Here is a 17,808-nt window from a genome sequence, read left to right on the forward strand (position 1 = left end):
ATGGAGTGGCTGGGGGCTTTAGACACAGAGAGGGAGAGGAGTTGTGTGCTGACAACCGGGGGGCAGGCTTGTAGTGTATATCCTTTGGTTGGTTGATGATGCATGGAGGAGATTATAACCATGACAATGAAACGATATACAATAGGATGAATGTAAAACTAATGTCCTCCCATGTAAACTATCACATAATTTACAATAAAGCATTAAAAAAAAAAGAATTATAGCCTTGAAAACCCTACAGTGGGTCAATTAGAGTCAGAACCAACTCGACAGCATTTAATAGCAACATGCTGTCAAGGAGCCCTGTTGGTATAGTGAATTAAGTGTTGGGCTGCTAACCATAAAGTTGGCAGTTCAAACCTACAAGCTGCTCCACTGGAGTAAAGAAGAGTTCGGTTGCTTCCATGAAGAGTCACAGTCTCAAACTCCAAAAGAGCAGCTCCACTCAGTCCTAGAGGGTCACTAGGAGTCAGAGTCCACTCAGGGTCAGTGGGTTTGCTACTATGCTATAAAGGAGCCCTACTGTTGCAGTGGTTAAGCACTGGGCTGCTAAGCAAAGGTCAACAGTTCAAACCCACCAGCCACTCTACGAGAGAAAGACATGGCGATCTGCTTCCAGCCTTGGGAATCCTCGGGAACACTTCTATTCTGCCCTATAGTGGGGCTATCAATGGGAGTCGACTCAATGGCAAGGTTTGGTTTTCTTGGCAATATGCTGTAAGAAGCCTTGGTGGCACAATGGTTAAGCACTCAGCTGCCAAACTAAGGTCAAAGCCACCCAGCAGCTACCTGAAAGAAAAACTCGGTGACTTGCTCCCTAAATATTACCACCTCCAGGCAACCATATGGAGCAATGTGACTCTATCATGAGGGCTGCTGTGAGCTGAAAATAGACTTCTCAACACCTAACAACAACAATTTGCTGTATTTATTTTTGGTTTATTACCTTTCTTTCCCATCCAGATGAAAGGTCCATTCAGGTAGGTGGTTTTGTCTATTTTGTTTGCTAATGAATGGAAAGATGAATTATGAACCAAAATCATTTGTTTTACATGAAATGGACACCTATTTCAAAATTATCATTTTATAGGGAAAGAATTTAAGGCCCAGAGAGATTAACTGACAAAGTCAAATAGTCAGTAAGGGGCAGAATCTAGATAAAAACCAAACCTTCTTGGGAGCAAGCCTAGATTCTTTTTCCACCATAGCACACTGATGGGATGTAAAAGAATACATATGAAAATAAATGTCATAAATAAGCAAACAAACATATATATTCACACATGCAACAGACAAGCCAGCAATACTGCTGTACAAGGTAATTATACGCCTGCAAACAAACTTTTATTCCTTACCTTAACTGCAGATTTTTTTGATGATATATGTGTTGCAGTTTCTTTGAATTTATTTGCCTTTTCAAGCTGGACTTTAAGTTTTTCAGCTAATTCCTTCAAAAACAAAAACAGATTAAGTAAGTACGTATATATATAAACATATTTTTATATCTTCACTACAGAATTTTTCAAATTTACATAACAGAATAAAATACCATTATGAACACCCATGTAGCCTTTAATTATCAATTTGCAGTCTAATCAATTTATCGCAGTTATAAACTTCTCACGTAACAGTGGAATTTGCTTATATTTTTGAAGAGAAAATAATTATAGGGATATACATTTTTGGGGACACAGGGAGATAGAGGAGTCCTGGTATGACGCTATGGGATAAAGTACTGGGCCACAAGGCCGGTTTGAACCACAAGGTTTGAACCATAAGGCTGGTTTGAACCGCAAGGTCGGTGGTTCAAACTCACCAGCCACTCCCTGGAAACGCTACACAAGGTCGCCATGAGTCAGAATGGACTCGACAGCACTTAAGAACAACAGGAAGACAAATTACATAGCTTTAAGGATGGAAGGTTTATAAGTCCTAAGATATTATATACTTAAAACTTAACAATTATTTTAACAACTATCATAAGACTTAAAATACTGATTTCCTTATTGCTAACAAGCAATTCAAATAAGAATTTTGAAAATATTTTATTTTTACTTCAGAAGCTTATAGGAATTTATATAAAACAATTGACATATAAAGCAACAGATCACAAAGTAAAAAATTAAGTAAACAGATTTATGTGACAAGCACAGGAAAGCATTCCATACGATAGTGGTTCCATTTACATAGGAACAGTTACTGGAGCATAAGCTAACTTCCCACCAAGGTGACGTCTTTTTCACTACTTTAGCTAATTTTTCAAAACTAAAATTTTCTATTTTCACTGCTGTGACTGCTTTTACCAATCTCTGTGGTGACTTTAAGCTCAGTGTTACTAAAAGTCAGATTTACAGAGATAAGTATATACAAGATAAGCCTTTTATTAAACCTATAAGCTAAGAAAAACAGGGATATCTTATTTGGCCATCTTTTGCTGTATGAAAGAAAAATGTGTTTATGCTCCATTGAAACAGAAAATGACTTAAAATTCACTACTCATTGGGACTAAGGTGAGTACATACACATGTCCATAAATGAATCTAGTATTTTGTAAAGCACAAAACCTATCTGCCTTTGCTATTCTGCCATGTTCGCTCTAATATGTAAGACGGGGCTTCAAAAAGTTCATGGCAAAACGGAATTAAAAGAAAATGGAACTTTCCCATGAACTTTTTGAAGCTCTCTCATATTGCTGAGTTTCTACTTCATACAAGGCATGTGACTTATTTACTAAATGAAGAAGTAGGTAGATTAAGTAAGTAAATACAGCAGCTTTACCAAATCATGTATATTTTTATTCAGGTCTGAGGTAAAAAAGCATTAAATCAAAACCCCAGTAAAGGATTAAACATGCTATCCTATATAAAGCATCCAACACAATTTCAGGCACCAACTATTGCATGAAAACTTCTACCACTGAATCAACCATCCTATTGAGGAGTTCTTTTGTTAGGCCCCTAAGTAAAGGAATTGAAGAAAAGAATGTGTTCTTTAGGACATATGACTAAAAAGGGAAAGAAGAGAGTACAACATTTATCTCCCTTAAATAATGCTCAGTAAGTTAGAAGTGTAAGAATGAACTGAATAGCAAACTAAAACAAGAAACAAACAAACAAAAAACCAGGTAATTCCCAAGGATCTTCAATTCCAGAAATCAGACAAAAAGTAGGTAATTTATTTAGGTGTGGATCGATAGTACAATTTCAAGATATATCTAAGCATTTCTCTAAGGAATTAAACAGTACCAAGCACACAGCTGCAAACCACAAGGTTGACAGTTCGAGCCCACTCCGTGGGAGAAAGATAAGGCTTTCAGCTCCCTCAAAGATTTAAAAAGCACTGGAAACTCTATACAGGGTTGCTATGAGTCAGAACCAACTAGACAGCACTTAAAAACGACAACACTCTTCTCCAAAAGGGAGAGCGTGGTGGCTGTGTAGGATAAGTACTGGACTGCAAACCACAAGGTCGGTGGCTTGAGTCCACCAGTGCCTGGAGGGGAAAGATGAGGCTTTCTGCTCCCACAAAGATTTACAGCCTCAGAAAGAACCCCTCTACAAGTTCGCTATTTGGCGGCACTTCACAACAATAATTCTCCAAAAGTGTAACATTCAAGAGTCTTACCATATTTCCCATCATCTCTGCCTTGATAATCTTGGCTCCCAACTTGTTCTTCTCATCAACACTCAGGATGTGGATAGACTCATCCTCTGAACTACTTCTGTTTTAAACAGATGGATTAAGAGTATATGAAATACAGGTACACTGTAAGTAACAATATCAAGACAAATGTTACTTTAATTAACCTCAACAAGGCATTTAGCACCACGAAGAGATGATGATTCTAATACATAAGAATTATATTCCATATTCAACATCTATCAGTAGTTTAAGGAGCTCTGGAAGCGTAGTGGTTACAAATTGGGCTGTGAACCACAAGGTCAGCAGTTCGAAACTACCAGGTGTTCCACGGGAGAAAGTTGAGGCTTTCTGCTCTTGTAAAGATTTACAGCCTCGGAAACCCTGTACAGGGTCGCTATGAGTTGGAACCGACTCCACAGCACACAGCCACCACCATCATCAGTAGTTAAAGTTTCTTTGTTGCAATGTCATTATGACCTATGGTAAGTAACAAACGGCCTGATTGTGGTTCCAATAACATTAAATAAATCAATTAATAAATTCACTATATTTTTTTAATTTAATAAGGAACCTTGGTGGTACAGTGTGTTAAGCGCTGGGCTGCTAACTTAAAGATCAGTGGTTCAAACCACCAGCTGCTCCAAGGGAGAAAGGTGAGGCTTGTCTGCTCCTATAAAGATCTGCAGTCTTAGAAGGCCAATGGAGTAGTTCTACTCTGCCCTATAGAATTGCTATGAGTTGGAATCAAAATGAAACACCCTCAAACAAGCAACAATTGGGGAAAGGGTGCCAATGCAGTGGACTCAACAGGGCCCAGTATAGTAATTCATCAAATGCCGTCTCACCCAGCAACCAGGAGATGGGTAGACCATGGTGCCCACCCGTGAGGAAGAGGAGAGTCTTTGCCTTGACTAACTGAAGAGGAAAGGAGCTATGGGAGTGGTGGGGTCACATCTCCAATAGGGGGGTGGGTTTCCCCATCAGCCAGCCCCACTCACGGAGGGATGGTGACACTGTGAGTGACAGCACCAGGTGATACCAACTCAAGTGATGTTACTGTAACCAACCAATATCATTCAAATTTCAAAGTAATTATGCCAAGTGGAAGAAGACAGACTTAGGGAGGAAAAAAGTACATAAAAATTTATTACTGAATATTATTACAATTAGTTCATTGTTTTTAAAAATAATAGCAAAAAGTGTTAAACTTACATGAATTTAACTAATTTCCTGAATATTTACCATTTGTATTAGACCAAGATACACGTTGTTTAAGGAACTCTGGTAGTGCGGTGGGTTAGGAGTTGGGCTACTAACCACAAGTTCAGCAGTTCAACTCTATCAGCAACTCCACAGGAATAAGATGAGGCTTTCTGCTCCCGCAAATATTAACAGCCTTAGAAACCCTACATAGGGGTCACTATGAGCCAGAATCGACTCTACAGCACATAACCACACCGCCACCATTAGTTGTTTAAGTTTCTACAGTCTGACTGACTAACCTATAACACAAACATCTATTTTACAACAAACTATAAGTATTGTCTAGTTCTCTCTGAAAATGCTGTACTTCTGGCACTTTTTAAATTCTCTCCTATACCTCTAATCAGGGAGCCCTGGTGGTATAGTACTTAAGAGCACTCAGCAAACACTGAAAGGTCAGTGGTTAAAACCCACCAGCCACTCAACAGGAGATTGATGTGGCAGCCTGCTTCCAGACAGACTGTTGTTGTTGATAAGTGCTGTTGAATCAGCTCCGACTCACAGTGACTCTATAGAGAACTTCCAAAGAGCAGCTGGTAGGTTTGAACCGCTACCATGCAGTTATTAGTCAAGTGTTTATCCTACAGTGCCACATCAGGATCAGATATATCATAGACCTGGAAAATCTATGGGGCAGTTCTACTGTCCTATCAGCTTGTTAAGTCAGAATCAATCAATAGCAATGAGTTATGCCTCTAATCATTCAATTTTAATCACATTCCACCAAAATTACCTTAACAAAGCTTATCAAAAACTCCCATGATCAATGTATTAAGATTCCTATTTCATTTTATCCCTTTATGGTTGTCTTTGGAAATTAACATGAACATAGGAAGCTAAGCTCTGGACAAAACTAAAAAGAGATGGAAGATATCCCAAAGTGTCAAAAGTTTTGATAATACAAAGTATTTTAAACTTTGGCATATAAAAATATATCACAAGTTCATTGTTGTTGTCTTAAGTTCTGTCAAGTCAGTTCTGACCCATAGCAACCCTGTATAGAGTTTCCTAGGAGCAGCTGGTGAGCTTGAAGAGCAGACCTTGAGCTCAAACAGACTTGGCAGTCCAGCGCATTAACCCACAGTGCCACACCAAGGCTCCATGACAAGTTTGTTGGTGTAATTGTTGTTAGGTGCCATCGAGTAGGTACCAACTCATAGCAACCTTCTGCACAGAAGAAAGAAACACTGCCCGATCATGAGCCAACCTCACTACTGTTGCCACGCTTGAGCCATTGATGCTGCCACTTTGCCAATCCATTTCACTAAGGGTCTTCCTCTTTTTCTCTGACCCTCCACCTTACCAAACATGATATCCTTCTCCAGTGACTGGTCCTTCCTGACAATATGTCCAAAGTATGAGAGACAAAGCTTGGCCATCCTGGCCTCCAAGGAGCACTCTGGCTGCACGCCTTCCAAAATGGATCTATTAGTTCTTTTCGAAGCCTATGGCACTTTCAATGTTCTCCTCCAACACCATAGCTCAAAAGTATCAATTCTTCTATGGTCTTCCTTATTTACTGTCCAGAATTTGCATGCATATAAGGTTACTGAAAATACCATGGCTTGGACCAGGCACACCTTAATCCTCAAGTTGGCATCTTTGCTCTTCAACACTTTAAAAAGGTCTTCTTCAGCAGATTTACCTAATGCAACATGTCATTTGATTTCTTGACTGCTGCTTCCGTGAGTGTTATAGTTGAATGAAGTCCTTGACAACTACAATCTTTTCTCCGTTGATAAGAATGTTGTTTATTGGTCCAGGGGTGAGGATTTTTGTTTTCTTTACTTTGAGAGCAATCCATAGCAAAGGCTGTGCTCTTTGATCTTCATCAGTAGATGTTTTAAGTCCTCTTCACTTTCAGCAAGCAAGGTTGTATCATCTGCATAACGCAGGTTGTTAATGAGTCTTCCTTCAATCCTGATTCCACGTTCTTCTTCATATAACCCAGCTTCTCAGATTATTTGCTCAACATACAGGTTGAACAAGTATAGTGAAAGAATATAACCCTGTCACATACCTTTCTTAATTTTAAACCATTCAGTGTTTCCATGTTCTGTTCGAGCAAATGCCTCTTGGTCCAGGTACAGAGTCTTCATGAGCACAATTAAATTTTCAGGAATACTCATACTACGCAATGTTGTCCATAGCTTGTCATGATCCACACAATTGAAAGCCTTTGCGTAGTCAATAAAGCACAGGTAAACATCTTTATGGTATTCTCTGCTTTCAGCCAAGATCCAGTTGATATCAGTAATGATATCCCTCATTACACGGCCTCTTCTGAATCCAGCTTGAACCTCTGGAAGCTCTCTGTCAATGTATGCTTGCAATTATTTCTGTACTACCTTTGGTAAAACTTTACTCACATTGGATATCAATGATATTGTCCGATGATTTCCACATTCCGTTGGGTCACCTCTCTTTGGAATGGGTACAGATACGGATCTCTTCAAATCAGTTGGCCAGACAGTTGTCTTCCAAATTTCTTGGCAGTGATGACTGAGTGCCTCTTGTGCCGCCTCACTTTCTTGAAAGATTTCAATTCCTGGTGCCTTATTCTTTGCCAATTCCTTCAATGCACCTTGAACTTCTGCCTTCAGTATCATTGCTCTTGATCATATGGTACCTCTTGAAATGGCTAAACATCAACCATTTCCTTTTGGTACAGTGACTCTGTGTAGTCCTTCCATCTTCTCTTGATGCTTTTTGCATCATTCAATAATTTGCCCAGAGAATCTTTCAATAACAAAAGTCAAGGCTTGAGTTTTTCTTCAGTTCCTCCAGCTTGAGAAATGCTGAGTGTATTCTTCCTTTTTGGTTTTCTGACCCCCGATCTTTGCAAATTTTGTTGTAATATCTGGCTTTATCTTCTCGAGTTAATCTTTGAAATTTTATGTTCAGCTCTTGTACCTCCTCATTTCTTCCAACTGATTTAGCATCTTTACGCTAGAGAGCATGTTTCAATGTCTCTTCTGACATCCATTTTGACCTTTTCCTTCTTTCTTGTCTTCTTAATGTCTTTTTAATCACAAGTTTAAGTTATAAAAATTAAAAAGCAAAAAAGTAAAATAAATCATTTACAACTGTTAATACACAAAAAAGTTCAGTCAAATCAAGCAATACTAGGATTTCAATAGGTCAAAATCAAAAAGAAATTATTCATTAAAAATGAAATACAAATTATTCTGAAACTTTGGAAAATTAAAAATTGAGCTACAAAAAATTTCCTCTTCACCTGTCATAAAATAAATGTAAATTTAACAATGAAATACCTATTTTACTAATACATTAGCCAAAGTTGTTTATAATAAAACATATAATGAAGTAGATCCTCTCATACCTGTTGGTGAAATTGCAGATTACTATAATCTCTATGCAAAGTAATTTTTATATCTGCATTTGGAGCCATGAAAATATTCACATCCTTTGATTCAATATACCACTTGTTAAAATTTAACCAAAGGAGATCAGAAATTCATACTAAAATCTTTGCCTAAAGATGATGAGTATAGTTTTACTACAAAAGAGGGCAAAAAAGAAAGTTGGAGCTAACCTAAAAGTTTATTTAACAAACAAACCTACCTACTGCTGTCAAGTCAATTCTGACTCTTTCCAGGTGCAGGAAATCTTATCTTCCTCCCAAAGAGCAGCAAGTGGGTTTGAACTGCCGACCTTGTGATTAGCAGACCAGGGCTTATTTTACCAACACTACCAGGACCCCTTAAATGTACACTGTTGTTAAGTGCTGTTGAGTCAATTCTGACTCATAGTGACCCGTAAAGAGTTTCTGAGGAGCAGCTAGTGAGTCTGACCTTTTGATTCACAGTCCAGTGCTTATCCTACAGGAGTCCTAGATGTAGACTAATAGAAGAATAATTAAGCAAATCATACTATGTTGTAATTGTTGTTGTTGTGTGCCTTCAAGTGAGTTCCGACTGACAGTGACCCTGATTAGGGCTGAGCAGGAACAGAAAGCCTCATCTTTCTCCCACAGAATAGCTGGTGGATTCGAACTGCTGACCTTGCAGTTAGTAGCCTAACGTGTAACCTACTACACCACCAGGGTTCCAATCATATTATGTTTCAGTAAGATAAAAAACAACTATTATGGCTGTTTAGGAATAACAGGAATTTTAATGATTACCAAAAAAAAAAAAAGAGAGAGAGAAATAAGTAAAAGCAGCGGTAAAGCAAATTCTATATAGTATACTCTAACTGTGACAGTGAATAAGGAAGACCGTAGAAGAATTGATGCCTTTGAGTTATGGTGTTGGAGGAGAATATTGAAAGTGCCACGGGCTGCCAAAAGAACCAACAGATTTGTGTTGGAAGATGTGCAGCCAGAGTGTTCCTTGAAAGACAGGATGGCCAAACTTCGTCTCTCATACTTCGGACATATTGTCAGGAGGGAGCAGTCGACCCTATATAGGGTTTCCAAGGAGCAGCTGGTGAGCTTGAACCACCACGCCTGCAGCTCAAATGACTTTGAAGTCTGACACATTAGCCTCCTATGTTGTTGTTGCTATGTGCCATGGAGTCAGTTCCAACTCATAGCGACCCTGTACAGGGTTTCTGAGGCTGTAAATCTTTACAGGAGCAGAAAGACTCATCTTTCTCCCTCAGAACCGCTAATAGTTTCGAACTGCTGACCCTGAGGTTCGCAGCGCAATTCGTAACCACTATGCTACCAGAGCTCCTTAGACATGCAGTATTCACAATTAGGATTTTATAAGCAATTTACTTAGGAAGGAATATGGCATCAGTAACAAAACGTACCAAAATATTTCCTACAGCACCTTCATTTAAAAGAATGCATTCAGCTTTTTAGACTGCAAGAAAGCAGCAAATTTTGTGTGCAGATCTAGCTACTCAATTCTTTCTCCAGTTCTTTTCACCAGAAAAAATAATGAAATCAATAAAACATGATACCTCATATCTTACATCAATTTTAAAGAAACAGAAGAGTATAACTCCTATCTAATTAACTGCTATTGTTCTAAAATTATAGTTCTGTTGAGTCCTCTGTACTTTAAAATTCATCTACCAGTTTTAAAAATAAATAACAAAATACCCAGATACAGAAGACTTTGTGTCTTGCAGATGTACTTCTTTGGAAGTGTTCTCTCTCAAGCTCTCATCCTGTGGCTTTTCCCTCAAATCTCCTGGGAAGTGTCCGTAGTCAGCACTGCTACTGGTTTCCCATGACTTTTGATTTGAGCGTTTCTTGTCTCCTTCTCTCCTGTCAGATCGTCTCCATGATGATACACTTTTTTCACTGTTCTCTCTGGGTTTTTGAAAACCATGATGCAAAGAGACCTGAGCAGCCAATGCTGAAGATGAACAAGGAAGTTCAAAATTTCTGCCCTTGCTATGAGATGATAGTTCTTCATCATCAGAAGGTCTTAAAAATTTAGGTCTCAAATTACCAAGAGAAGAAAACTGTTGACTTTGCCTTGGATTGGATTTGCTTCTCCACGTTTCTGAAGACCTAGATTTATTATCTTTTTCAGCATCACTAAAGTTGTCTTTATTACTATTGTTTGTACTATCTGTTATGCCATATTTAGCGCTGGAACCTCTATTATAATTTACTAAGTCTGATCTTCTGCTTTCTTGACTACTTTGTGATTTATCTGAATATGTTGGCTTTCTCCACCGTTCTTGCCTACAATCTTCTTTTTTGGATGCAGTTTTTTCAGCTTCTTCTAATTTCGACTGAAATACTTCCATTGACTACAAAGGAGAAAAATCAAACAAAATATCTAAAATTAAAAACAGTCAATGAACATTTCCACCCTTATGCCACTGTGTCATGACCAACTGCCATATGTCAAAATTAAAAGGGAAAAAGGACCCATTACAATCATTTGACCTCAAAAGTGATACTTTAAAAACTATGAGTGAACAATGAAAACTTAACTAAATAAATGTCTGATATTTAAAACAATTATGCAGAAAACAGCAGAGATTTTTTAATAATTAACTCGTATTGTCAGTGAGATCGAAGAAGTTACCATAATGCTAAAACAAAAGTGACTCACGTGAAAAGAGCAGTTAAAGAATAAGAAAGACTTGTAAATGAATACTGCATGCCTTCAAAACTGCCCAGATTCACTGAACAGAAGAATGAAAAGTGATAAAACCTAAATTAGTGAGTCCACCATTAGCTTGCAAATTCTTTGCAGCTTTAGAAAGAGAAAGAAAGCAGAAGTTATAAGAAGCGGAAGGGCCAAGACCAGAGCTGTAGGGTCAATGCAGTACGGTTTCCCCACAAAATTTTTATAGGACAGCCCTTGCTACTCTCAAAGAATAAGCAGGCACATTGCCATGATGGAAAAAATAATCCTCAGCACAACTTTCCTGACCTGTATTTCATCAATGCAGCTTTCAATTTTCTTAACATTTCTTCATAACAAGCCCCCATTATCATCCTGTGGCCTTCGAGAAAAATATATCAAGATTCCTCTTTTTGGAGTCTCCCAAAATGGTCCCCATAACCTAATGAGCTGATTTCGCTGCCTTGAATTTAACTGGCCTGGCAGATCCTTTCAGAAGTCACTGCTTTGATTGGACCTTTTTATGAAGGCACCCTAACAAGACTAAGACAAGTGTCAGACAAGTGTATTACTGAGAGAACTTGTCTGCAGTCACCTAACAACCAGAGACAGGTTTAAACACATTCCGTCTGGAATAAACCCAATGCATGTAGGAACAGAAACCCTAGCAGCAGTCCTTTTTTACTTACACTCATCAAAAGACATCAAAACCCACAGAAATGGAAAAATGCAGACAGAAATAGAAAGATTACCTGTACATGGTGAATAGAGAAGCTAATTATAAAATAGCATGCAGAGAATGGTTCCATTGTTTTAAGAGTGTTCACACAGAAATGCCCTCAAAAAAAGAAAAATTAGAAAATATGCCAAAGTCAACAGTGGTTATCTCCAAGGTATACTATGGAGCTTTTCCTGTATTACTTAAATTTTTCAGAATGAGAAAACTTGTAACATTCTTAAATTTTTTAATGTATTTTTAAGTTTTACATATTTATGTCTTAGTACATTAAAAAAGTTACATAAATTTATATAATAATGAAAAGCAGAATATTACTTCAGTGGTATCTGAAATTTAGTATTATTTCAATTCAAAAGTGTTTCCTGGCACAAACACTGACAAAGGCGGTTATTTTCCATCTAATTCTAAAAATAATACATATTTCCTTAATACAGATACTCACACCATATCGTTCAGCTACAATGTCTTCAAAATTTCTATTTTGTTTCTTGGCTTGTTCCTTCATTCTCTGGTAAGACTTCCTTAGCCAGCTTAATCCACCATCTTCTACTACTGAAACTAAATTCCAATATTAAATGTCAGTTATACTTTTCATGCTGCTATCATAGAATTAGTATTTATTACTTTGATGATTACTTATGTAACTAGAAATTTAAATATTTTCTTTGAAAAAAATTTACAAGTGCACTGAAAATTCAACTCAGCATATTTGTGGAACTGTGGGTTAATACACTGTACTACAAGGTTGGTTTGAACTACAAGGTCAGCAGTTCAAGCTCACCAGCCACTCTTTGGAAACCCTACACAGGGTCGCTATGAGTCAGAACTGACTCGATGGCACTTAACAACAACAAAAACAACATATCAGGTACAGGCATCCTGGTGTGGCCCTGTAGAATAAGCACTAAACTGCTAACCACAACGTCAACAGTTCAAACTCCCCAGTAGCTCTTTGGAAACTCTACACAAGGTCACTATGAGTCAGAAATGACTTGACAGCACTTAAGAACACTATATCAGGTACAGAGTTTTATCACTATGAGGAAGGAAAATATTATAAAAAGATTTAAAGGCTTACAGAAAATTAGAAAAGCAAAGGATTATTTCCAACTAGAGGTTAGGGGTAAATTCCACAAACTAGGCTCACAAAAGAGAGTTGAATTTCTATAAGCAAGGATGTAGGGAGGGGAGGAGCTACCTTAGATGTAACACAAAGCCTAAATGAGGAAGAGAGAGAAAATAAAGCTGGAATGCATGTTAAAACAAATTATCCTACTTTAATCTTGATTATCAACTATGAACATTAGAATGCCTGTTACTGCAACAAATTTTGTCAAACTGCTTACATTCCTTTTATACACATCACAGTTTTGATACTATACGTGGGAGCTTCAAAGAGTTTGTGAAAATTTTTAATTATCTTTTCATTATATTTTTCCACAAACTTTTGAATCTCCCTCATATAAAGAGAGAATCTAAACAATTACTTAAATCAGAACTCTAGTTTTTCCTTACTCACATATGAGTATGTTATTCTTAGGTGTTGTCGAGTTGGTTCTGGCCCACAGTAACCCAGTATAGGGTTTCCAAGAAGCGACTGATGAGTTTGAACCACCGACCTTGTGGATCAAACCAACCCTGTGGTCCAGCGCTTATCCTACAGTGCCATACCAGGAAGCCAAATATGACTATATATAAATTGTAGTTCATTCATCTGCATTGCTGTATAGTAGTCTATTTTAGAAATCATATTTAAATGTTTTCATATTTGGAGTCCTGGTGTGGTGCTGTGGGATAAAGCACTGGACAGCAAAGTCAGTTTGAAGCACAATGTTGGTGGTTCAAACTCAACAGCCGTTCCATAGAAAGCCTATACAGGGTCACTATGGGTCAGAACCAACTCGATGGCACTTAACAACAACAATTTTAAGAATCTATCATATCTATATATTCAATCTACTGATGACTGACATTTGAGTGTTTCCAGCCTGTGGTTATTGTAAATTGTTTTGCTATGGGCATATATTTTTTTTTTAATGTCTTTTAGTGTGCGTGTATTTCTATTGGTTTTAGAGATGGGTCCTATATTCATATATATTGTTTTAATCTATCCAGTTCTCAAAAGGAGCTCTGGCAGCATAGTGGTGACAAGTCATACTGCTAACCTCAAGGTCAGCAGTTTGAAACGACCAGCTATTCCATGAGAAAAAGATAAGGCTTTCTGCTCCCGTACAGATTTACAGCTTCAGAAACCCTATGCAGGGTTGACTATGAGTTGAAACCGACTCCATGGCACATAGCCACCACCACCCAACTCTAAAACCAATAGAAACGTATGCACAATAGCTCTTAAAAAAGAGAGTTTTTAAATGTTCATAGCAGAACAATCTGCAATAACCCCAGGCTGAAAACAACCCAAATGTCAACCATCAGTTGACTCAACATAAAGATTTGATATATTCTAAAAATAGATTCCAAAAATAGACTACTATATAGCAATGAAGAAGAATAAACTACAATTCACATACAACAACATGAAAAAAACACAAAATGTGGACAAAAGAAGGCAAAAACAAAAAGAGGACATTTTACTATATGATTCTAGGCAAAATTGATTTTGGGTGTTAGAAACCAAAATGGTTATGCTTTTGATAAAAGGGTAATGATAAGAAGGAGTCAAAGAAAGATTCTGGGATGCTGAGTTTTTAAACTGATGACCACAAAAATGTTTTCACTGTATCAAAACAGTTTGTACACTTAAGACTTGTACTTTTCCATGTGTCAGACTTCAGTTTTTAAAAAGTGGGATTGAAGAGAGCAAAGACTTCTCAGCCTTCAAATTCATTCTATTCAAACTTGTTTTCTCTTAATCAAATCTCAGAAGTTGACCTCTACTAAGTGATTACAAGATAACGTGACCTTTCTTTACACATCAGAAATACTTAGTACTTTGGCATCTGGATCTCTGATTTACACAGTGACTCATATTCACTCAAAAGCATATTTTGTTCTTGCTCTTGTTTGACCAAATGTTATTTGCACCGTGATAAAGAAAAGAAACCATCACAATATATTTGTGTCCCTGGCTGTAATACCTGGTCATACATTATTATTGTCAAGTGCTGACTCACAGCAACCCTGTATAGGGTCTCGGAGGAGTGGCTGGTAGATTTGAACCACTGACCTTGCGGTTCAGTGATATCCTACAGTGTCACACCAGGACTCTGGTCATATATTAAGGGGGTTGGAAGAAGGCCTGCACAGCCAGCTGGAGAGCGAGAGAGAGCGCTGTCCTATGTTAAATAAGGGAGAGCTGCGCTCTACACTTTGCGGGGAGCCTTCTAGCCCTTGCCTGTGTACTTCCTGACATTGATCCTGTTCCTGTTCTTTCTAATTTAAACCTGATCCCTGCTAAACTATCTAACTGAGTATGGTCTGTAAATTCTGTGTGGCCACTGCAACAAATTATTATTTCAGCCAGCAGAGAAGTAGAAAGCCCCATGGAAAGGACATCTCCTCCTCATAGGAATCAGACTGGTGCTGATGCGGATTCTCATTCTTCCTGAACTGAGACAAGATCTGACACCACTACTACTACATTACAGATGACAACAGACACATTAATGCCAATGCTAAGTGACAATAAAATGATAATTACTTCAATAAAATTGCTAATTATTATAAAGAAACATGTGAAATGGCTCTAGGAATGTGACTATATAAAATACAAGGGGGCTTTGATAAGTTCGTTGAAAAATTCCATTATCTTTCTACTCCATTTTTCCATGCACTTTTTGTAACCCTCTTGTATTTTAACAAGTGGTCAAAATAAAAATAAACTTTGTCTGAAAAACATGAAAATACCATACCAATAAATCACTTAGATGAAATGTTACCATGACCATATTAACAAAATGCCATCCGCATAACAAGGAGAACCAGTGGCACGGTGCTCAAGTGCTCAGCTGCTAATCAAAGTTAGCAATTTGGGGAAGTTCTAGTCTGACCTAGAGTTGCTAGGAGTTGGAATTGCCTCAACAGCAATGGATGAGTACCCGCATACTTGTTGTTAATGCCATCAAGTCTGCACAGCAGCTGGATTTTAATTAATAAACTTTTCATTCAGTTGTAAATATATTACTTAATTGGCATAAAAGAATTTTCTTTATGCTATAAAGTGTGCTTATGATGACAAATATTTTGTCTCCATCTGCTGGAAATTATCAGTATTATTCTAAGGTCAATAAAGATTTTTTTTTTTTTTTTTCAATATTACTTCATTTTGTTTTCAGTGAAGGCTTACACAGTAGTTTGGGTTCCCATTCAACAATTTCTACATAAATTGTTCAGTGACATAAGTCACATTTTTCAGATATATGAGTATTTTCAATATTTCTGAGTGGTTGTTCCTCTCTGTTAATGTAGTTTCCTTGCCACCATTATATTATCTTTGTTTTATAATTTCTACCTGTTGGTTTCATATAGGTGACCTTTTACAGAAGTGCAGTACTCATGGGTGACATTTTTTACTTTGTGAACCAATCTGACATTTAGCTAAAAGGTGACCTCAGAGGCCAGTTCTGATTCAAGTTTACAGATGATCTCAGGGTAATCGTTTCAGGGACTCCTCCAGTTTCAGTCAGTCCAGGAGTCTGTTGTGTGTTTCTGTCTATTTTCTGAATTTGAGATTCTGCTCCACATTTTTGCCACATTCTGTCTGGGTCCATCTATTATGGCCCTGATCAGAATGCTCAGTAGTAGCAGCTGGGCACCATTCTTCTGAGGTCAATACAGATTTTAACGTTGGCAAAATAAAAATTTCCTTAGTTGTAAAAACACATCTTCAATGTTTATACAGTATTTCCATGAAATTTCAGAAACATATACTTTTTACATTTGTTATAGAATGTAACAAACCAAGCATTTTTAAATCCTCAAGGGATATTTTTTATTGTTATTGTTGCTGTTAAGTGCCATTGAGTCAATTCCGACCCATAGCAAAACCTTGTATAGGGTTTCCAAAGAGCAGCTGGTAAGCTTGAACCACTGACCATGAAGTTCAAACAACTTTGCAGTCTGACACATTAGCCCACAGCACCACACCAGGACTCCATATTTTCTATTAAGCTATCTAAAATGGAAACGCAATTAAATAATGCTATCCAGTATAAAAATGTTTTTTAATCAATTTGCTTCCAAATGTACCATAATTAAAAGAATGCTCCCAAGTACTAATAATTTAAGACCTCAAAAAAAGCAAATATTTTATCAATGCTTTGTCATATGTAAACTAAGCTTTCAGTTATAATCTATAGATGCTAATAATATGAAATCATACAAATTTCACACCAGATAATAACTAAATTTATCATAACTTTGCAAATATACAGACACATATAATTCAGGACTTAACCAAAATTATAGCATCATATGGAAATATTTAAACAATGATTAATAAAACAAATTTAGTACATTTCATAATCTGATTCAGATTATTAAACATTTTGGAGATTTAATACACCCTGACAATTTACCAACAAATTCATACTGTCAGGAATAATAAGTGTTAAGAAATGTCTGTGTGCCAACCACCAAAATCTAGGCATACCTTTAGCAACTGATGACACATTACAGTCTTCTGGTGGTAGACCTGTCCCACCATCTTTCCAGTATGGATTCAATTCTCTTTGCAACAATTTGGACTATAACAAAACATTTACAAAGGTCAGAAAATAAAAATAAACCCACAACAAAAAAATTGTAAACGACAATTTTTTAAAAAAGCAAGAACAATTTAGTTTTGATTGTTTTGATCTTCAGCAAATCATTAAAGCACTCTTAAGACTCACACTCTTCTAGAACTTGAAGGAAATAATGCCTAAATTTATTCACTCAATGCTTTTATTGAATGAATGCCTGCCATGTCTCAACACAGTGCTAGATGTATGTAGGTGATACAACAGCCAGTGTGCCTGACTTACCCTTCCTCTAACATATGATCTAAGTGAGGCACATAGATAATAAACAAGCAAATAATAAGAGCTTGGAAGATATGAACTACGTACAGATTTCAAAGCCCACTCACACCCAAGGACTTTAGACAAG

The 17,808-nt window shown here is 37.2% G+C and overlaps 1 protein-coding gene across 1 annotated transcript in view; it reads right to left on the reverse strand.

Annotated features, from left to right (window-relative positions):
* CWF19L2 (CWF19-like 2, cell cycle control (S. pombe)) overlaps positions 1 to 17,808 on the reverse strand; it is a 118,594-nt gene that overhangs the window by 70,945 nt on the left and 29,841 nt on the right. The window contains exons 6-10 of the mRNA XM_006833957.1: positions 17,312 to 17,405; positions 12,146 to 12,261; positions 9,980 to 10,641; positions 3,625 to 3,718; positions 1,356 to 1,448 (exon numbers count right to left, since the gene is read on the reverse strand). Of these exons, the coding sequence (XP_006834020.1) occupies positions 1,356 to 1,448; positions 3,625 to 3,718; positions 9,980 to 10,641; positions 12,146 to 12,261; positions 17,312 to 17,405 (1,059 nt within the window). The remainder of the gene's footprint in view (positions 1 to 1,355; positions 1,449 to 3,624; positions 3,719 to 9,979; positions 10,642 to 12,145; positions 12,262 to 17,311; positions 17,406 to 17,808) is intronic.

This window comes from Chrysochloris asiatica, unplaced genomic scaffold (genome assembly GCF_000296735.1).
Source record: "Chrysochloris asiatica unplaced genomic scaffold, ChrAsi1.0 scaffold00008, whole genome shotgun sequence".
Classification (NCBI taxonomy): domain Eukaryota; kingdom Metazoa; phylum Chordata; class Mammalia; order Afrosoricida; family Chrysochloridae; genus Chrysochloris; species Chrysochloris asiatica.